Raw genomic sequence first — 21960 nt, 5'->3', positions numbered from 1 at the left:
AGTGCAAAAGTACTATCTTTATAGTCTCATATTTTAGGTTTACCGAAATGGTACTATTAAGAATGAAAAGAATTGCGATTATAATCAGTTACAAAACAAGTATTTAACTGAAAAGCAATACTAGCTGTGTAATAAAAAGTAAGGATCATCATTTGTAACATTTACTTGTATTATTAAAACAGAACGGATCATACTTGTTAAACAGCTACTTTTCTTCTTTGATATTTATTTAAGGACGTATGATATAAACATTGTAAATATAAAATTAGTTTTCTTATGTCGTACCATCTTTATGTGTCTAAGGTAATCTCTTCATTTGAAAATCTTGCTGTATATATTATTACTGCAGAATAATAAATTTTTTGATTTGTGTAAATTGTGTGAAAACATATATTTCACTAACAATATTAAATCAAATAACTTATTGTTCTCTATAAAATACACTGAAATATGAAACAGATATATTCAAGATTTTTAAATTTATTCTTTATGGATATTTTATATAATTTCATAACTTATTTATATTATTAACTGAGAGAAATTGATAAGATCCGATCTTCTGGTATCAACAAGAATACTGTTGCATTTTTACACAATATTGGAGAAAATTCCTGGTGCTCAGGAACATCATATATTTACAGACAGATATACAAGTTATACCTTGTCGGAAGAATTACAGAAACTGATATGTCATTTGACCGGGATGATCCTAACAAATATGAAGAATTTGCCAAATCTTATAAAGAAACCAAAATTTTGTAATAAGTCTATAATAGCATACCGGGAAGGCAATACTTTAGATTTAGCACTGAAAGACAAGACGACCGTGACATGTCTAACCAATTGGTATAATCCAGGATTAACTCCTATAAAAATAATTTTACGAGGTAGAGTTGAAGTTAAAGTGAAAAAACCCAATGCTATAATAAACTACATAATATATATGGGTGGTGTTGATCGTGCCGACCAATATGCCTCAACGTACTGTCTCTTAAGCAAATCCTTGAAATAGTTGTGAAAAGTATTTTTTTGGAGCCTAGAAATAGATATAAATGGAAAACTACATGTCATTTTAACAAGAATTAGGAAGGATTGCAGGGTCTGCTCTTGATGAAATGAGTCGAGCAAAACACTAATATTTAAGAAATTTTCCTCTTTGAGACGTAAACATACATGAAAATGAAAAATATAAAAGTTTTATAATTAATTCTAAGTTAGAGGTAGAGAATTCATTAAATATGCCGCGGAATGTCTCGAGTTGTCAATTCATCCGAGATGAAAATAATCTCGAGTCCAAAAGGTTAATTTAATGTATACAATTATATCGTAAGCATTCACTGTACATAATATCATTAAAATAGATTATAATAATTAGTGAAAAAGTTATTTCTCAAACTTCATTCTGAATAACCACTCATGCTTATAATGGACAATAAAAATTTATCCGATATTTTATGTTCGGTGGATAACGGAATACTAAACATTAGATTAAATCGACCAAAAAATAAAAATGCTATTACTATTTCTGTAAGTAACCGTTAAAACTTAGTATTAAAATTTAATTTATTATTATAAACTTTGTCTAGAGATTAGAGTACATATTATAATAACATGTAATGGTGCAAAAGTTAGATTTTTAGATCTTACATAAAGAGCGAAATTAAATGTAATTTTTAAAATAGTAATTTTATCCAGCAGTTATTACACAATATATAATTAATGTCTAGTTTGTAGTTTATAAGTACAATAATGTATGTTTACATATAAAGAGTTTCATTAATAATGCTGCTATTAAACTTGTTCTTCATGTGTTAGATGTACAAAGATTTAATAAAAATTCTACATGAATCTATTCAAAATAGTACCATATATATAGTCATCTTAACTGGTAATGGAAGTTTTTTCAGTAGTGGCAATGATTTTAAATCTTTATTAACAAGCCAAGATGAAGATGATTTTGATATCAAAAGTGTAATTAATGTCTTTAAGTAAGTATTTGTAAACATGTTAATCTTTAATTCTTTAATATCACAAACTTAAATTTTAATAATAATCTTTTAAATAATTTTTCAGAGAATTTATAGAAATGTTAATTAGATATCCTAAACTTTTAATAGCTGTTGTAAATGGTCCTGCAATTGGAATTGCAGTAACAATGCTTCCATTATTCGACATTGTATATGCAGCGGATAGTGTAAATAATTTTTAGTTATATATTATTAGTCCCCGTTGTATTTCATTATGTTAATTAAATTATGCTTGATCTGTAGTTATTCATTATCTTATAGGCTTATTTTGAAACACCATTTACAAGATTAGGCCTTAGTGCAGAAGGATGTTCTACATATACATTTCCTAATATATTTGGGAAGTCTAAGGTATTTAAAATTGTGAACTTATTATATTTGTGATTAAATTACAATTCTTAAATAATTTTTAGGCTAGTGAAATGTTATATTTAGGATATAAAATGAGTGCACTTGAAGCTAAACACTATGGTTTCATCAATGAAGTATACAAATATCAAAATTTAGATGAAGTTTGGACCTATTTAAAAAAGTTGACTAAACTTTCATTAGAGGTATACTTTGATCTAATCTGTTTTACATAAAATGCAAGATACTGATACAATTATTTCAAATAAATGTCCTCTTTCAGTCTATATTGGCAATAAAATGTTTAGTTAACAGATGGAATAAGGACATTTTATTGAACGTTAATGAAGAAGAAATAACTGAACTTACAAAACGTTTACATTCTCCTGAGTGCATAGAAAGATTAATAAGTGTTACATTACATAAAAACAAACTTTAAGTATTTAATTGTACATTTGCTGTCATTATATATATATAATTATTGTGTTTTCATGACATGAAATATAAATATTTGTTTTATCATTTCAATCTGTCCTATTTACTACAGAATTTTTAAATATAAAAGTTATATTTTCAGATACTTCTGATAGCATAATTTCCTACAAAATATTTAGAAATAATTATTAATTTGATATCTAGTTTTAATATTCAGTATTAAATTATTCTTACTTGAATTATTTTATCCGAAATTGGTTGTTGGTAATGTTCCCATTTCAAAAGCTGGTTTATGGTGAAATTTGATTTTAACGTTTTATCTCCTAGAAATTGATAACTTGTAGCATCTTTTTGATGTAATTTTTCTGATGTTTCTTCTGATTTTTTATAGCCATTGCAAGAACAGTTCATTAAATCATGCGTTAAACAATTCGTATTCGCTGTTAATGTAAATAAATCCTACAGATATTACAAATATTATAAATTATTTGATACTGCTTTAAAATGTACAATGTTTAAAATACATAAATAAAATAGACCTTCAATTCACTCATAGACAACTTAAAAGAAGATGAAGGATTTAGGTCTACCACAGTTTCATTTAAACTCGCTTTGCTAATTTGTCTTTGAAATATTTTTTCTTCAATAGTACCAGTTGTTAGTAATCTACAAGTTTTACTTATATTGTTATAAGAATATCTGTAACATGTAGATATCTGTTTCTAACTTAAAATATCCAAACCGTAATATGTAAACATCTTTTTTTTGACCATCCCTCCAAATTCTTGCCATAGCTTGTGAATCAGATGCTGGATTCCAGTCTAAATCAAATAATATAAGTCGAGATGCGCCAGGTAAATTTAATCCAACTCCACCAGCTTTTGCACTTAATAAAAATACTTCTAGAATAGTTGCATAAACATTCAGAAAATGTTAGGTAACTGTTAAATTAAAAATAGTATAGATTATACTAACTACTCTTATCACTGGTTGAATTAAACTGTTCTATAATCTTAGATCTTGTATTACTTGTTGTACTACCATCTAATCTAAGAAATTGTAAGCCTTCTTTATTACAAACAGTTTCCAATATATCAAGTGTTTGTGTATAATATGAAACTAATACTAATTTTTCTTCCGTTTTTTTTAAATTTCTCAATAATGTTTGTACAATTGAAATTTTTCCACAGTATACTGTTTTTGTACTATCTTTTATATTAGAAGTTTTATGTATACCTTTTGAATCAATACAGAAAAGCTCAGTTTTTTCATTATAAAATAATTCTGGGTGATTACAAATCTTTTTTAGAGCTGTTATTACTGTTAAATGTGGTATGTTATTATCTGATAGACTTTTATTGAACCATGAATCCGTAACTTGCGAATATAAATCTTGTTGCTCGATCGATAAACGGCAAAATACAATTAATTCATGCTTAGAAGGTAAGTACTTATTAATTGTTTCTTGTGTACGACGTAATATAAAGCATTTAGTTTTTTCACGTAATTCATTAGCTCTTTCAGTTCCAAGAGATACAACATGGTCTGGTGCAGTAGGACATTGTGATGCAACAATAGGTTTTTCGTAATAATTTTTAAATTCAGAATTACTACCTAATATAGTAGGGTTTACAAAATCAATCAAAGTAAAAAATTCCTGCAAATTATTTTGTATTGGAGTTCCAGTCAAAAGAATTCTTCTTTTACACTTCAAGTTATATAAAATCTAGAAAAATATAATATATTAAAATTTTATATATTTCACATACTTTATAGTATTAAACAAAACATATAATCATATATTAGTTATTGTTTCTTTCTGAATTAAAATTAAATATTGATACCTTTGCTACTTTTATATCATTATTTTTTAATCTATGTCCTTCATCACATATAATTAAATTAAAAGGTATTTCTTTGACTTCTTGTTCACATCTGGTAAGCAGATCATAACTAATAATCATAACTGAGTTTCTTATATGTTTTTTGAAATCTTTTGCCTTGTTTTTGGCGTTTACAACATATGGAGATATCCTATGGAAACCCAACCATTGCTTAAACTCTTTATTCCAATTGTTACACAAACAACTAGGAGTTACTATTAATATATATTTTAATATTGGATATCCATATGGTCCTTTCTTTAGCAATGTCCAAATAATTGTAATGCATTGTAATGTTTTACCAAGCCCCATTTCATCAGCCAAAATTGCTCCAAAATGATTAGATACCTTTAAGCCCATAATACATTCATATAGAAATACAATACCATGACGTTGATGTGGTCTAAGTACATTTACTAAACAGGTATCTACGAATACTTCTGTCTCATTTTCTGACATATCATGATTTACCCAACTTTTTGAAATATTTACAGATGGCATTACCAGTGGACAGCATCTCAATTTTAGTTCTTTAATAAGATATGAAGATTAATATATTTTATACATTATAAAATTTAGTTTCATAATGTACCTTTATTCATTTTAGTACATCATACCTTTATATAATGGCTTTAAAGGAAGATATGGATTAGAACTTGAAGTTTTCAACTTCTTTATGGGCGGTTCTGAAACTTTTTCTAAGATAGATTTATTGGACATGTATTTGGATGTTGCTCTGTCAATTATCTATAAATATTTTAATATCACTTTTATACAATGATTCAAATAAGCAAATTATTAATATAAATACATTCATTTTTACCTCAATTTCTTTATTATCTATGTACATTCTAAAGCCCTCTATCAAAACTTCTGGATTAATTGTAGTTTTATGAATAACACTGCCTTCTATATCCTGTTTAATGCCAAAATATATAGCTTGTTTATAACTTTAATAAAAAAATCTTTTATATACAGTTTGTACAAATACATCACCTTTAAGACTGCATGTTTTCCTGTAACTTCCAATGTTCCATCATTTTCCCATCTTTTATGTTTTCTCGTAGACTTTTTACCGATTACTACATTAAAGATACTAGAGAAGGGAATAATCGAATTATTAAAAACAAAATTACTATTTAAATGAATTAAAAATTTATGTACATACGCTGTATTACTATCAGTAATAATGGATAAACCTTCTTTAACAATAGTTGCATTATTTTCTTTTCTCTTAATTGAAGCATTGCCTTCCCGTTTTTCCTCCTTATGATTGATAATAGGTTTTTTAAATAAATTAAGAATTTTTTTAGTGCTTCTAATAAAAGTTTGCTCTGAATTTTCTGTTAAAACATTGGCATTTTCTAAACTTTTTTCAGATTTGGCACACACTGGCTGTTGATATTTCAAAGTTGATTTAAAATTTTTATTTAAATTATTGCGATACATGTTAGATACTTGTATAACACATTATAATATTTTATATTTGAAATACTTTATAATTGAAATATACAACATAACGCGCACTAGTTACAGATTAATTAAAGTTACAAATATTAAAATCTGCTTATCTCAGAATGCTATTATTCTAACAGTGCTTACTTTTAGTACTATTTGGTATTCCCGCGTAAGAAAATAATAGTAATTTTTAAATTAATACTATAAAGCAAACTTGTCATCTCATTTTCATTTCTAGTGTAAGGATAAAGGGCAGCAGAACATAATGTAATAAATAACAAATATATTTATTATTAACGAATATGAAGTCAAATGATGATAAAATAATTTTCTAAATAATTTTTTTCATTTTGAAAGATAATGTAAAGGTTGTTTTCATGAAAACAACAGTAAAGTAAACTGCTGTTAGTCATATTGTATGTTCCCATCTGATTTGTAGATGTGTGTAATCTCATATTTGGAAAAATTTAGATTGGAAATATTTGTACCTACTAGCATGAGTATAGTTAAATCGTTTCAAATTTGAAGGACGAGATGTTTCGAGAACATTATGGTGCTTCCAAATAAGGTATGAAAAAATCGTAGTGCGTGTAAAAAGTGAATTTACGAATAAACTGAGAGGAAATAATTTATGTACTTCTTTTCAGAAGTTTCGCCACAGATGAAACAACTAGTTTAAATACATCTCTAACAACAAAGTAAAGAGGATGTATTGCCTACAGTGGCTAATTCCAGTGCTCCTGATACCAAAACCAGTAAATCCAACACTGCTGCAAACGCATGTCATGTTTATGGCACTTTATCTAATTGGATTCTTCCTAGAACGAAAACCATGCACTGTTTGTAGTTTAGTATTTCTTCTTGCAGTTTTCCTAATTTGTTATAGTGGCATTGGTAATTGTTTCCTTTGGAGTACAAATTGTGATACAGTGAGATGTGACAATAGCTAAGGTTATTAGAACGTTCATCCTAGGTTAAAAAATTGCCTCCACTTTCATTTCTTTTAGGAGAATATGTCTAATTGATTCATCGATAACAACATAACCTATTCATAGAATTCATATGTATTACATATACATGATTCTTATTAATTGTATGCAAATATGATTTTATGGTTTTAATCGTAACTTTTATAGATATTACACATGATATATATATTTGTAATGTACATATGTACATGAATATGTACATATATGCTTACAATACCATGTATTTATACATACAGAAGATAAAAACATACAAACTTGCTAGGTCACAAAAAGTTTGCATGAAATTAAGAAACTTCCAAGTGTAAAATTATGACAATTCAATATTATAGAATTAAGATACATCTTTTTGTATATACAACTAAGTTTAACTCCATTTAATTTAATCCTATTACTTGATTGTACACTGTGTAACATTATTCTTTTATTTAAAGATGTTCTTTTTCTTATAAATTGTATACTCAAAAAATTGATGTTTTCGCAATTTCTTTAATTTGGTTAAACGTATAAGAAACTGTTCTATAAATAAAATTCACTATTAAACTAAATATAAATGTCAAATTTAGGAACATCAAACACTTTGAAATATAATATCATTCATTACGAATGTTAAATTAAAATTTTGAGCTTAATTATTGTTTATATATTATCCTAAATAAATAATTCAGCAGTACAATTGGTAATTATTGAATGAAGAAACTAAGGGTATTACAATATAATATTAAATACATATAAACACAAACAAATATGACAAGCGATAGAAATATATATTGCGCTAACACATAAAGTTTAAGTTAGTTCGTTTTAACATCTATTTAAAGCATCAATTTTATGTAAAATTTGTTAATGGTAATTTATAACACCTATTTATTTTTTGAAGCATAGCGAATATGGGAAATGAACAAAATATATATGACGTGCTTGTTATAAATATACCTTTCCATTAAATGTAGGTACTAGTATTTCACCATAAAAATGAAGAAAGTAGAAGACATTGATGCAATAATCAAAAAGAGCTTGAAAGATTTTGCATTGAAAGATAAAAAAGCTATGAAACAAAAAGCAACGTCATACTGCCAGTATATATTAAAACCATTTCTCAAAAAAATTCTGTCAACTAATTGAAGAAGAATTACAAAACTTTTGATGAAATTCTTGCTTTAGCACAAATATATATTTACAATGTTTCCTATTCTAACTTTGGTTTTGTCAAAAATGATATATTTATTTAGCAAACTTATAATTTCAATATTTTGTAATTGTATAATAATTGCCTACTGTTTGCTTCCAGTTATGACTTTACATGTTAATAACAACTATAATTATACAATTTGTAAGTAAATGTACAATTTTATAATGCGACATTAAATAAAATAAAAGATTATTATGATAAACATGTTTTATCTTGATCTTTACTTATTAATCCCTAAAACTTGTGTCTATTGAAATTACTATTCAAAATGTAAGGATGGTTAAAATAACAATGCTTGTATATTACGAAATGTTTATTTATTTTACATTAAAATATTATTGTGGTTTACCACGACCGAAACCACCGCGGAATTCAACATCTCCAGTACCAGCACCAACATCAGCTTTTTTATCACCAGGACCAGCTGGGCCTCCAGGACCTCGTCTATATCCAGCACGATCTTCTGTGGGTCTAGATGCTTCACTTCTTGCACCTGTTGTAGGTCTTGGTCTTGTAGTTTCTGATCTGGTTTGTCTTTTAAGTGTGGAAGGTACTATTTCAGGTGGTAAATGTAAGTATCCACGCAAATATTCAATGCCTTCATTTGTTAAATACCAGTAAAAATGTCTCCAAGCAAACTGTTCTTTAACATATCCTTTAGATTTCAAAGACTGAAAAAATAAATAAGATATATAGATTTTAATAATATAACAAATTAAATCATATCAAGCATGCAATATAAAATTATATTGCGTGTAATTATTACCTGCATAGCCTTAATAACTTGAAGATTTGGAATACATTCCAATTCTGGATGTTTTGGTGCATGATAATCTTTTTTTGCAACCATAACACCTTCTTTAAAAAGGTACTCATAAATTGCAACACGATTCTTTTTTGGCATCAACATTCTAAAAATAATAAAAACATAATTAAAAACTAGTTACTGTGAACTTAATGATATAATTATTTTAGACCAAAAATAAGAAGGAATTAATGGTCTATTTTCTGTGAACAATATGTTATAAAGTGAAAGAAATGTATAACTAGAAAAATATATATGAATAAAAAAAGACTAAGAACTTGTTCAATTTATCACAGACAAACAATTTGAGAGGTTAGCTTTGATACGAAGTTTTGACGCTTATCTCTCACGTGTTAGAAGTAACTTTAATGTGTTCATTTTATCATAAATAAAACCATGTCTTTTATTCCAAATCATAAAAGGTATTAACATTATAAACTAGTATTGCACTTGAAATTAAAGAAAGACAAACATTATTTTAGGTTATCACTATAACATCAATATTGTTTGTTACGATAATGAATAAAAACACAAATCATATAGCAATTTTTCAATTTTTCACAGAGTAAATAATTTAACAAACCTCCTATTTTTTGTTTAAATTGAAAATTAAAAGCGATTAAGATAGATATTTAGAAAAACCTAACATACTTGATGCTTCAATTGTAGACTTCTGTCGGAAAGAAAAATTTCAGGCGTTCGATATTTCGTATGCACAAATCGATATATCGTGATGTATCGAGATTAACCGGAAATAGCGAATATATAATGGAAACATTTAAATTTCTTTAAATTTATTTTTATATTAAAAATATAATTCCCATGCGAAATTATAAACTTTTATTTTGTCTTATAAATTATATATGTATCACGTAAAATTTAATATATGAATCTGCTCTTCAAATTCGAAAAATATAACTTTATTGTATGAAGGAATATATATAAACATATTTAATGTACACAATGCAAATTCTAGATATTTATTAATAATGAAATGCTGAAATATTTTTTTTGTTTTGTTGAATGTATTTTATAGATTGAAAGTTTTAATCAAGTGTCTCGTCTAGTATGTTTAAGAATGTTTAAGAAGCCATTTTTTAATAGCTTTAGCTATTAATAAAGGCACTGCATCGTGTCGCCTATGAAATTACAAAAGAATAAAATGTTATAAATAAGAAAAATGAAGTACGTTTTAAACTATAAAAAAATAACATTTTAAAGCTGGTTTATAAGACTGTATATTGTATAAGTAGTTTAAATACTCCGAAATAGAAATAGAAATTATATAGTTTTCATGTTTGTTTAAAAATATGCATAAACTGTATTCGATTGTATCATTTATATATGTATATACGTATCGCTACTTTGATGATGGCACAACTCAAAAAGTTTCATATTTGCTTTTATTGTAGATCTACATCATATAGAAGGTCTACATCGTGTTTCTATTTTTATCGTTTAAATTATAATTCCATCGGTTTTACGTCAGGGGGAAAAATTATTACTTATGCCGCTATTAGTCTGGCTTTAGTTTTAATTTTACTGTCTTAACTTCAGTTGTTTTGTAACGTTACAAGTGGAAAGTTGTACTGCTTTCGTAAATAGTGACATATCTTGTGTTAAGACAGCCTTATAGTGTCGTTGAAATGATTCACGAAGATTTCTTTGAAAATTTTAAAGTTAAAGTTTTCCTCTAAAGTTAACTTTTTTTGGGTTATGCCACTATCAAAGTAAACGAGTGATGTATTCTAGTGTACATATTAGTGCAGTTAAATCACTTAAATTGAATGTAATTTAAAAATTTCACGTTTGCGTATAAAAATTTTATATTCCTACCAATGAATGCTCCATATATAACAGCATTTGTTATTAAGAGAATATGTTTAATATAAGTATGATAATAATTTCTTGTACCATAAGAATTTTTATGTTTTCTTACTATTAATTTTTCTCTTTTTTAATTTAAAATATATGTAGCATTTCGTTCTACAGCTTTTATTTCCTGGATTTATTATATAATTGTTTTAATGATAGGAAAAGATCCGAATAAAAAAAAAATTCTTAATCAATTTTATAATATTCAAATAAATAGCAATATCTCGCAGATGCGCAGAATTCACTCTACTCTGATCGCCATATTGTTTTGGCTTCGTCTATGCTTTCGGTTTTCGGTTCCAGACCTGTTTATATGACCATGGTTAAAACTAACAAAATACTACAAGCCTAGCATACCTAATCAATATTACGATTTATTTATTAAATTATTATTCAAAAAAGATACATTTTTTGTTTTTAATGGTGATATACAATATGAACATAGCTTTTCTACAGGATATTATAAACAAACATTAGATCCCATGTAGTTTTTTTTATTATTGATTTTCCGAAGAGACTCGAAATAAACCGAATATCAACGATGATTATACCGTGCGCTAACCTGTCAATTTGATTTGCGCAAGTATGATCGGTGTCTGTCACATCCGCTCCTTCTAATTAAATATTTAAACGCATAAATATGCAATTATATTGCATAAATCAGTGGTTACAGTGCTATTTTTTGTTTTAAGTTTTTGTATCTGTACTGTATATTATAAATCTTTAAACGTAGTAAAAAATGTCGGATATACGTAAAAGAACAATCGGAGATACATCGCCAGAAACGCGCGATGTCAGTGATGATCAGGTAAATACAAATACATATTTATTATTTTTGAAAGTTTCGTTGTAGCATTGTAATAAGTTTCTTTTTCCACTTGATCAACGTCTTCGATTATTAAGCATGATTGACTGCCATTTGACCTTTCTCTTTCATGATATATATGTATTAAACTAAATTGAATAACTATGACAGTTACTAATACTAAATCACATGGTCCAAACTGATACGCTGTTATAATTTTTACAATCTATATAACTATAATACTTGCTATATCTATTTTATTTTATATTCTATATAAATATTTGTTGAAATTTTTTTATTGCATCATGCTTGTATTAATCTATTAATAAGTAAGATTTATAAACGAAAATTTGTATACAAATTACATTTTTGTAGCATATTCTAAAAAAAAAAAAAACAAATAGATGAAATAAAATGTATAGTTCAAGAAATAAACAATGGTATTTCAGTTTGATTTAATATATGATCTGTAAGAGAAGAGATAAAAAGAATACTTTCATACATCATAAATGTATAGAAGCATTTATTTTATATGTCCTATCATATTACTTTTACTCTTTTATATAAGTGATATTAAATTAAGATATAATTCTTTATATGTGTTGTATATGGATTACATACATTTCATAGATTAAATATTTTTTTATATGATTGTTTCTAGTAACCAATGCTAAAAACTATGGTTTTTCGAGACATAATTTTTAATATAATTTTTCCTAACACAAAAATGTGAAAATTATTATACAGTGATATAGTTATAACTACAAAAATTATTTTGGAAGTAAAGTATTTTTGATTTTAATTACACAGTGAAGTGAATAATTTAGATATTTTCTAATTAATATTATATTTCCCACAGAATTATTAACAAATAATTTGGTTTATATGTCTTGTAGAAAGAAGATGTGGAATCTGAAGATGATGCAAAGCTGGAAGTTGAGGAATTGGCTAAAGCCATACCACAAGGAACAGATCATACTCCTCACATATTGAATTCAGCTCTTTCTGGCTTATCCGATCGGTAAAGTTTTTAAAATAATAATTTGATTGATATATACGTAACAAACTGTATTAAATAACAACATATTAGTTTGGAATATTAATATAAAACATTTACATAAATGTTCGGGTTTAAAAAATAAAATATTTTTATAGCTGGAGGAATTGGGTAATTAGGAGTATTTTTACCTTGTTTATGATTGTTGGATTTTGTGGTATTATTTATATTGGACCATTAGCACTGATGGCTACAGTAAGTCTACAATACTAGTTTTATAAATATATATTTATTTAAAAATTTCAAGGTATGTTTTTTCATTCTTTTCCAGACATTAATTGTTCAAGTAAAATGTTTCCAAGAGATCATTAACATTGGGTATGCAGTTTACAGAATTCATGGTTTACCTTGGTTCAGATCTTTATCATGGTATTTCTTAATTACTTCCAATTACTTCTTTTATGGAGAAAATTTAATGGACTATTTTGCTGTAGTAATTAACCGTACAGTAAGTATAATATCAATCTAATGAAACTTAATTTAACTTAATATCTTTAAGATGCTTATCAGTGTATCATTAAATTTAATTACAATTTTTATGAACACATCTAGCATTGACATAAAATCAATAAATAGAGTTTTCTGAAGCATTATCTTTATATACTTTATATGGCTTCTAGTTCCTTTTTTGAGGTTTCCCACAGAAATTTAATTATGTATTAAATTTATATTAATGTGATATTATCTTAAATACATGACATTGAAAAGTACCTATATATATAATTAGATTTGAATAATTTATAAACTAATATGTTCATAAAGTTCAAAATTCTATTCATAACCATATATAAATTACAAATCTATAATATTTTTTATTTACAGGAATATTTACGTGTACTTGTTACATATCATCGTTTTATTTCCTTTTGTCTATATATTGTTGGTTTTGTATGGTTCGTACTATCACTTGTAAAAAAGTATTATATGAAACAATTTTCCTTGTTTGCTTGGACTCATGTTGCTCTACTTATTGTCGTAACTCAAAGTTATCTTATAATTCAGAATATTTTTGAGGGCTTGATATGGTAAGTTTATGTAAATTAATATCTTTTCTATATTTTAGTAATTGTATTCTATGGTAATATGTGACTGTTTGGTATAGGTTCATTGTTCCAGTTAGTATGATAGTGATAAATGATGTAATGGCATATATGTTTGGGTTTTTCTTTGGTAAAACGCCTTTGATTAAATTATCACCAAAAAAAACTTGGGAAGGTTTTATAGGTGGTGGTATTTCGACAGTCTTACTTGGTTTACTGGTAAATTTATGTTTAAACTTTTAGATTAAATATTACATATTATTAAATCTTTTAAACGTATAAATTTTCATAAAATACATTTCAGGTATCATACATCATGTGTCAGTATCGTTACTTTGTTTGTCCTATAGAATATAGTGAGGCTTTAGGACGAATGACTATGGATTGTGAACCATCTTCTTTGTTTCAACCTCAAGAATATATTTTGCCTAATAGTTTGCAAGTTGCATGGAAAATGGTAATATATTCATACAATCAAAAATAATAATTTTTATAAAAATAAATGACATAATCTTTTTTTATAGTTTAGTGGAAAGTCCACCATAACTCTGTATCCATTTTTACTTCATTCATTATCAATGTCAGTATTTAGTTCTGTAATTGGACCATTTGGAGGCTTTTTTGCTAGTGGTTTTAAGAGAGCATTCAAAATTAAGGTAATTTGCTAAGTTACATTTTTCTCGTTTTTTCTTTCTAGTAGCAACAAATTGTGCAATAACTTCATTTTATATGTTTGCTGTAGGACTTTGGAGATGTTATTCCTGGTCATGGAGGAATAATGGATAGATTTGACTGTCAGTATTTAATGGCAACATTTGTAAATGTCTATATATCTTCATTTATCCAAACTGCTTCACCTCAAAAACTTCTACAGCAGGTAAATATGATAATTTCTTAATCATTTTTATTATTTTCTTTAATAATTTAGTTAAGAAAATTATATATATTTATTGTTATGTAGATTTAGTTAATATTTCATAGTATTTTTTCAATATTTCAGCTAAATATAGGTATAATTAAAAATAATCTTATAGAATTAGATATATATACAACATAAAAATTTCTCATCAACAAGTTTAAGTTTTTATAGATATACCTTGCCAATATATATCAGTTTTATAAATATAAATGTAATATATACTTATAATGTTTTTGTTTTCTAAATCTATTCGCAAATTTAATTGTTATATTGCATATATGAAATTATATATATGAAATTCTTTTATTATTGCAGGTTTATAACTTAAAACCAGAGCAGCAGCTGCAGCTGTTTCAAACTTTAAAAGATTCCTTACAAAACAGAGGTTTATTGAATGTATATTGATGTTCCAGTATTAACAGTAATTATTAATAATCAATTACTTTGAAATAGTGAAAGGTGTTAGGAATATTATTTCTAACATTTATTTTGATATTGCGTAATGTTTGCGCAAACAGCATTAATAATATTAATGACAATGCATATGTTATACAAATAACATTAACAATATTAGTTGCAAAGTATCCTAAATTGAATTATATAACGATAAAATTTATTTTATAATTAGAAGCTAAGAAACATGCAACATTTGTAGTTCTTTTGCATTCCGCGTCAAGCAGTCCATTTTCTACCAAAAATTTTTATTAAACTGTAATGATGATAGAAATTTGACTACATGTTTCTTTCATAATAGTTAGACCAAAGAACATTGAGCATACTGTATCTCATAGAAAACAAACTTCCAATTTCTTATAAATATTTGAGACGTTTATTAAATATTTTTTAAATGTTTTTCTTTAATAAATTCTAATATAATAATGACTTTACTAATACATAAATTTTATGTAAATGTTTACTCAAGATTAGATATACATACTTAAATCAATCAGATCTCAATATATTTATATATTTTTAAATCCTTATTGTGCATTTAGTAATTGTAGTATTAGATGTGAATCTCATAAAGGTTTTTTCATGCATATAATTTGAGGTAATAGATGGTATTCGACAGCTTATTTTATTTGAGAAAACTGTAATTCTACTATTAATTGTTATATAAAATATTTCTTTAATTGTTATCAACTATACATATATTGAAAACCTTTGATGACAAATCACAATAGATTTTAACATTTTTATTAGAATCAGTGCCATGCCATCATGATATTTTGTTATATTAGCTATGAAACATTTGCAAAGAATATAATCTAAATAAAATAAAATATGTTATTACTATTCTCTTGTTGAATTGTCTCAAATACTTTTGTATACAATAATTATTGAATATCATGGCACTGAATGTTACTTTATTTTAATTGTACATAGAAGTTTGTATAAAAAAGATAGAGTTTATTTCTTATATCTTCAATTTTATTACAAATAAAAATTAAATGGAAATGTAACAATTTTTCACAATTAGTATCATTTTACTAATTTTTATTACTTATTTCATATCAATAAAATTAATGTATAAAGTAAAATATAAAATGTGCAGAGCTTGAAAGTTTTGATTGAATTAAAATACTGAGTAAAATACAAAATATTATTTCAAATTATTTTATACTATAATTAAAATTGTGCCAATAATTCGTACAAGTAAATGAATCTTATGCTTGTGTGATTATTTAGAAAATAACAATATGGCACAACTAGTAACATTGTTGTGTGATTACATTACATTTCCAGTTGAATGTTTACATATATTTTACATGATTAGCTTACATATACTTTGTAGCAAATTATACTATGTACCTAACTCTAATTAAATATTTGTATTTTCTTTTATCACTAGATGTTTATACATTGTCTCAATATTGGAAATAGGATGTTAAAGTAACTTATATGTGTATAAAAATTAAAAACAAACAATAATAGATAAATAGATAAATGCAAGTATATTTATTTAATAGAAGAGTATAATATAAAATAAATATATGTAAATGGAAAATTTTGTGAAATAACAGATATGTTATTATAACTATAGATTCTTAACTAAAAGTGACTTAAGTTTAAATATATAATATATTTATGTAGTAGTACAAGAAAATAAACTTCTTGGAGATATTACTCCTTGTATCTCGTGTTTTAATCTTTTATGTCATTAAACCTTGTATTCACATTGTTCTATCACGAATACGTATATTAAGATAATTATACTAGACATAAAAATATTTTAGTAAAATTTCTATCTTTTCTCTTTTTTTGGAATATATACGAAAGTACAAAAATACTGTTTTAATTTTATTGTAACGATTACAGTTTAAACGTCAACGTATTTTATGTAATAATGTATAACGATAGTAGTATGGAATTTATTAATCAAGTTTCCAAATTAGTTTGCAAAGAGACTTAAATTTTTTGCAATCATAAACTAGACATTTCCCAGTTCCATCATAAGAATTTATCAAAAAGTGATTGAGTAATGACAAAAGTGCAGAATTATATGTTCTCTTATTATTAATAATAAATTAATAAAAAAGATGTTATCAAACAAAAAAGATTCTCGAAGAAGATGATAAGGAAGAGTCATAATAACGTTTTACCGTCCAAGTAGTGCCATCAGCAGGACTAAATTCAAATCAAGGTAGGAGGTCTTCTTAAGTCCTGATTAAGTTATTTGATTATTGAGACGAAAGTATTTGTTTAGTACTATTAATTAATATTCGAAATTATATGTATTGTTGTACTTGCGAAAACCGTATATATATAGTCCGTTTTAAATCATTCATCTTTTTCCTCTAATGTTTTTTTCCAACTTTAATTACAAAAAAAGGGTATGACTTGTTACAACTACGTGAATCACAAAAATATTTATCTTTTTATTTCTATATTCCAGCTATATGAATAACTTTCGTCTCTTGTTATAAATTTGCCGCGCGAATGTATCGAATACAAAAATATTGAATACGATCAAGTACCGTCACATTTAACTATTGGTACTCCGTAACAGTAATGTAATATATTGATTCTGAATTTTACTTTGTTCATTCTTTATCAATACTTTATGTTCAATGGTGTTAGGATAAAATAAATACATAAAATACGCATATATTTATCTATACACATAAAAATATTCTATTAAATTTCAATTTATAGTGCTTTATACAGATTTAACATGTCTGATCATCACGGTGGAAAAGGTTATACCCCATTACCGCAAAATATAAGTAACACCGATACTGAGGATGAAGATGATTGTTTGGCCCAACCAAATGAAATTCCTAAAGATCATGTTGATGATACACAACTGGTAAGTTGAAATCATGCGAACAATATTTTCTTTTTATTTATAATATAAATTAGAAGTATAAGTAATTGGTGTAAAAATCTATACGTACAGGGTGTCTCAATAGGTTGATGTATTTTTGAGGTCAAATAGATGAAAAAGGTCTAGGAATCTAGGAACCCATATAATCGTTTATTACACAGCTATAAAGAATAAAAGAATCTTTATTCATTAAGTAAGTTCTCTGTTTCATAGTTCACGATAAACAAATGGTTGTCTTAAAAATTGTTAGTCATTATAATCGCTAAAAAACAATTGTACAGAACTATAAAACTAAGAAACATTATCGAACTTTAATCAATGGATAATGATTCTTTTATTTTTTATAACTCTGTAATAAATAATTTTTGGATATGGGTTTATATAAATTTTCTTCATTTATTTAATCTTCAGGATATATTGCATCAATTTGGTAACTACTTATTGAAATACTATACTATATTTAAAGATCTTTAGTTTCATTCAGTTTTTATTAGTAATCTTTTATAATATAACTGTAATTTTATTTATAATAAAAAAGACAAAATTGCTATGTAATGTATATAAAGCACGACAATGTGTATTAAATAAAGATAACCAATTATAATTTTAATATAAATTTTATAAATAATAAGATATATAAAATAAATAAGATATATAATGATATATAATGAATAAACTAAAAAATATATAATGAATATAAAAATTCTAGCAATCAACTACTATTCATGAGAATGGAATATATTATCCATTGGATGAAACAAGGAATTTAGCAAATCGCACAAAAAATGGTCAAAATATGCTTAAATATTATAGAGATGATGTACCTATAATGGTAGTTGAAGGCATTGACCAAAATGATTTGTGGAAAAGACACGATATGTCACCCTTATGACGATTTTGTTTGGTTGCTTCTATATTATTATGTGTTGTAACAATAGTTATATTTCTATACGTTTTACCTTGTGATAATTCAATGGTATGTCCTTCAGTAAATGAACTTCAGTCATCTATATCTTGGGATAAAACTTTACAAGGAATAGGTAAGTTTACTTAAATGTTTGTAAAAGTATAGTGTATGAATAAAATTTTACTCACTGTTGCAGAAACAATAAATAAGCTCCAATCTCTCTAAATTAATTTCTTCAAAGTTACTAATTATTTAGTAAATATTGTTTAATGTAATAAACTATTTTATTAATACACATATAAAAAATTGTTACATATTTTTATAAAATATTATGCATCATACATATAAAAAATTCATAAAATATTAAATAATTGATTAGTATAAATTATACGAATAGATTTTAATATTCTAATTAAATATTTTTAGAATTACATGGTCCTATCTCCATCATTCATGGAAATCCATCAAACTTGATATTTCTTGTTCGTGGACAACGATATAGAGGAAATGATACAAATGATCAGGGTCAAATATCTGCAGAAGGAGGAGGAATTATGTCAATGCAAGCAAATAGTGGTTTACCATTGTGGTTAGTTTCATTGAAAAGACCGCCTACCGAAATTGATTGTATTTCAGTGGATACTGATCGATCTGGAAAACCAGATTGCATAGTTGCTGGAGATCAAGGCCTTTTGGCTAGTATCGAACCTATTGCAGGCACTATTCATTGGAGTTCCAAAATTTATACATATGAAAAACTACCTCTGATATTACCAGATATTAATTCAGACAAAATAGAAGATTTTTTGAGTATAGAAGTAGCAACAAAAAATATGCCTAATCTTGTTCTCTTATCTGGTGGAACTGGACGTCTTCTAGGGCGATATTCACCTGAAAATTGTTCGTCCATTGATATAAATAATCACGTCTTTAATGATACTGTATCTTATATTTGCTATGATAGTAGTAGAAGAAGTAAGTAAAAAATCAACTATGATTATAAAAGATAAATTTTTATTTTCTTGTATAAATATATAATTATATTTATTTTGTTTTGGTATTAAGAAAAAAAAATTGTTAATAATGTATGATTGAGACAGATATGTTGATTATAAAATTTTGTTAATTGTTATAGGCATTTATATGAAATAAAATTAGTGAAATATTAATATATTTTTCGTTTTATATATACAATGATATATATAATTATATACAATTTTATATATACAAATATATAAACACACAGAAGATTTTAATACATATCTTATCTGAAAAATAAGACAGTATGTAATCTATGTAATATGTAATTTATCTTTTCTTATTTGCAGGTATGATTAAAACTATGACTATTAAAGGTTTATTACATGCTATGAAATTACCAGAGTATAAAAAATTGATAATGAAACAAGCAATGGCATTTAGCACGTTCAAGACTTTAAAATACAATAATGAAAAGAATAACTGGGGGCCTACACCATATCACTACTTATCCATTGAAAATAAAGGATTATGTCCTGAAGAATTTTGTACAGCTAGTGTAACTCTAAAATTACAAAAGCATGGAAATCAATCAAAAGTAATATGGAATTATATTAGTGCTAATTCTTTTTTCTCAAAACCAGCTTTTCTGGATATATCCAGGAAACCTTATACTTTTGGATTTGCCATTAAATTTTGGCAATGGACTAATTCAACATCTGAACGTACAGAAAAAGTATCTATTGTTACAGAAAGAAGACTAATAGAAAGAGTATGGATTGTTTTTGTGAATTATACAGATGTACAAGTTAAAAATGCAAATCAAACTGATATTATTCAATTATGCAGAAACGCAAATTGTCAACCAAATTTGAGTTTGCGTGCACGCTTTAGTTCAATCAAAATTGATTATATTAGTGAAGATGGATTTCCAGAATTAATAACTTATTGGTCTTCATATGACATAGAAGCAACAAAGGTACTGACATCAAAAGTACAGGTTGTAAAATTAGATTCGCTTGTAATGGATCTTCCATATACGGGTGTTTAATCTTTGATTTATTTAATGATTGCTAGTTTATAGACAAATTGATCATTCAATTCTTCAGTGTAAAATTATTAATGAACATTTTAACAACGAAACAAAAATATTTGTTTCGTAAATATATTTAAGTGAATAATTATACTATAATAAATGACAGCACTACCATTAATAAGTGGTATTTGGCTATAGACTTATTAGAACTAGTCATCACTTGGTAGTAATGTAGCAACGATTTTCATAGGCGCCTAATTAAATAAAATAATTTTTAAATGATCATTTTCATAATGAACAATTATTGTTAATGTCCACATATTTTAAAAGAATTCAATGGTGCCTTGCAGAAGCTGTATACAAGAAACATGAGCAAATATATAAAATTTGCAAAAATAATTGCATGTTATTAGAGAGAATATATTAAAAATTTTATATGTTTAACAAAATTTTAAAAGAGATAACAAAGTTTCTTTTGTAATATCATTTGATAATGTAAAGTAATAATGTATTTTATCTAAATTTATTCTGCATTATGAGTGAATTCTTTGTTATAAAAAATGAAGCTTATTGCGTATAAATGCTATTTAGTGTAGTATTATGAAAGATGAATAGTAAATAAAAATTTCCCTCTAGTTACATTTATATTTATTTATCATTGCAGAACACAATATTATGTTCCTTGATTTATTCATTTAAAGTTTTATTTCCTTCATAAATAATGTCTCAATCTATGATTAAGATAATATTAACTTTAATATAATGCTGATTTAATATTTATTTTAACATTTAATATAGTTTTTCAATAAAATGAAATTTTATATATCCTAATACATATAACGTATGTAATATTTCGTGCTGCAAAAATGATATAAAATATA

At 25.5% G+C, this 21960-nt stretch overlaps 6 protein-coding genes across 12 annotated transcripts; 4 read left to right on the top strand and 2 right to left on the bottom strand.

Moving 5' to 3' along the window:
• The first annotated feature begins 351 nt into the window (after positions 1 to 351).
• LOC117158510 (enoyl-CoA delta isomerase 2) lies at positions 352 to 2903 on the top strand. Of its 3 annotated transcripts, XM_076618733.1 has the most exons (7): positions 352 to 1300; positions 1376 to 1527; positions 1816 to 1988; positions 2074 to 2194; positions 2289 to 2378; positions 2441 to 2581; positions 2659 to 2903. In XM_076618733.1, the coding sequence occupies exons 2-7, from the start codon at positions 1417 to 1419 to the stop codon at positions 2812 to 2814; spliced, it is 792 nt and encodes a 263-aa protein (XP_076474848.1). In that variant the 5' UTR covers positions 352 to 1300; positions 1376 to 1416; the 3' UTR covers positions 2815 to 2903. The 3 variants fall into 3 exon arrangements, with proteins under 3 accessions (XP_076474848.1, XP_076474849.1, XP_033193373.1); XM_076618734.1 differs by lacking the exon at positions 1376 to 1527; XM_033337482.2 differs by having other exon boundaries at positions 352 to 1527.
• Positions 2836 to 6371, bottom strand: LOC117158507 (DNA repair and recombination protein RAD54B). Of its 3 annotated transcripts, none has more exons than XM_033337478.2 (10): positions 5862 to 6371; positions 5690 to 5789; positions 5517 to 5609; positions 5311 to 5440; positions 4655 to 5223; positions 3786 to 4536; positions 3553 to 3712; positions 3350 to 3476; positions 3045 to 3269; positions 2836 to 2974 (listed from the first exon to the last, which is right to left on the bottom strand). In XM_033337478.2, the coding sequence occupies exons 1-10, from the start codon at positions 6140 to 6142 to the stop codon at positions 2900 to 2902; spliced, it is 2511 nt and encodes an 836-aa protein (XP_033193369.2). In that variant the 5' UTR covers positions 6143 to 6371; the 3' UTR covers positions 2836 to 2899. The 3 variants fall into 3 exon arrangements, with proteins under 3 accessions (XP_033193369.2, XP_076474830.1, XP_076474831.1); XM_076618715.1 differs by having other exon boundaries at positions 4047 to 4536; XM_076618716.1 differs by having other exon boundaries at positions 3553 to 3631; positions 4047 to 4536.
• A 191-nt stretch (positions 6372 to 6562) lies between these two features.
• On the top strand, positions 6563 to 8531 carry bc10 (BLCAP apoptosis inducing factor bc10). 2 transcript variants are annotated; one of them, XM_033337491.2, is made up of 2 exons: positions 6563 to 6719; positions 6799 to 8531. In XM_033337491.2, the coding sequence occupies exon 2, from the start codon at positions 6859 to 6861 to the stop codon at positions 7099 to 7101; it is 243 nt and encodes an 80-aa protein (XP_033193382.1). In that variant the 5' UTR covers positions 6563 to 6719; positions 6799 to 6858; the 3' UTR covers positions 7102 to 8531. The 2 variants fall into 2 exon arrangements, with proteins under 2 accessions (XP_033193382.1, XP_076474853.1); XM_076618738.1 differs by having other exon boundaries at positions 6574 to 6719; positions 6802 to 8531.
• A 93-nt stretch (positions 8532 to 8624) lies between these two features.
• LOC117158513 (small ribosomal subunit protein eS10) lies at positions 8625 to 9914 on the bottom strand. 2 transcript variants are annotated; one of them, XM_033337488.2, is made up of 3 exons: positions 9786 to 9914; positions 9096 to 9240; positions 8625 to 9000 (listed from the first exon to the last, which is right to left on the bottom strand). In XM_033337488.2, exons 2-3 carry the CDS (start codon positions 9237 to 9239, stop codon positions 8665 to 8667), a joined length of 480 nt encoding a protein of 159 aa, XP_033193379.1. In that variant the 5' UTR covers position 9240; positions 9786 to 9914; the 3' UTR covers positions 8625 to 8664. The 2 variants fall into 2 exon arrangements, with proteins under 2 accessions (XP_033193379.1, XP_033193380.1); XM_033337489.2 differs by having other exon boundaries at positions 9718 to 9837.
• A 1265-nt stretch (positions 9915 to 11179) lies between these two features.
• Cds (CDP-diacylglycerol synthase) lies at positions 11180 to 16966 on the top strand. The gene is made up of 10 exons (XM_033337363.2): positions 11180 to 11817; positions 12711 to 12835; positions 12970 to 13066; positions 13143 to 13319; positions 13694 to 13896; positions 13974 to 14130; positions 14216 to 14368; positions 14436 to 14567; positions 14654 to 14788; positions 15146 to 16966. Exons 1-10 carry the CDS (start codon positions 11749 to 11751, stop codon positions 15233 to 15235), a joined length of 1338 nt encoding a protein of 445 aa, XP_033193254.1. The 5' UTR covers positions 11180 to 11748; the 3' UTR covers positions 15236 to 16966.
• Positions 16967 to 17455: 489 nt separating this feature from the next.
• On the top strand, positions 17456 to 21724 carry LOC117158422 (uncharacterized). The gene is given in 5 exon segments (XM_033337298.2): positions 17456 to 17474; positions 17987 to 18140; positions 18868 to 19198; positions 19492 to 20040; positions 20394 to 21724. Coding segments are annotated over 4 exon segments (1716 nt in total). The 5' UTR covers positions 17456 to 17474; positions 17987 to 18005; the 3' UTR covers positions 21095 to 21724.
• Positions 21725 to 21960: the final 236 nt, after the last annotated feature.

This window comes from Bombus vancouverensis, chromosome 5 (assembly GCF_051014615.1).
Source record: "Bombus vancouverensis nearcticus chromosome 5, iyBomVanc1_principal, whole genome shotgun sequence".
Classification (NCBI taxonomy): Eukaryota; Metazoa; Arthropoda; class Insecta; order Hymenoptera; family Apidae; genus Bombus; species Bombus vancouverensis.
The sequence above is the reverse complement of the archived record's forward strand: the minus strand, read 5'-3'. Positions and strand labels throughout refer to the sequence as shown.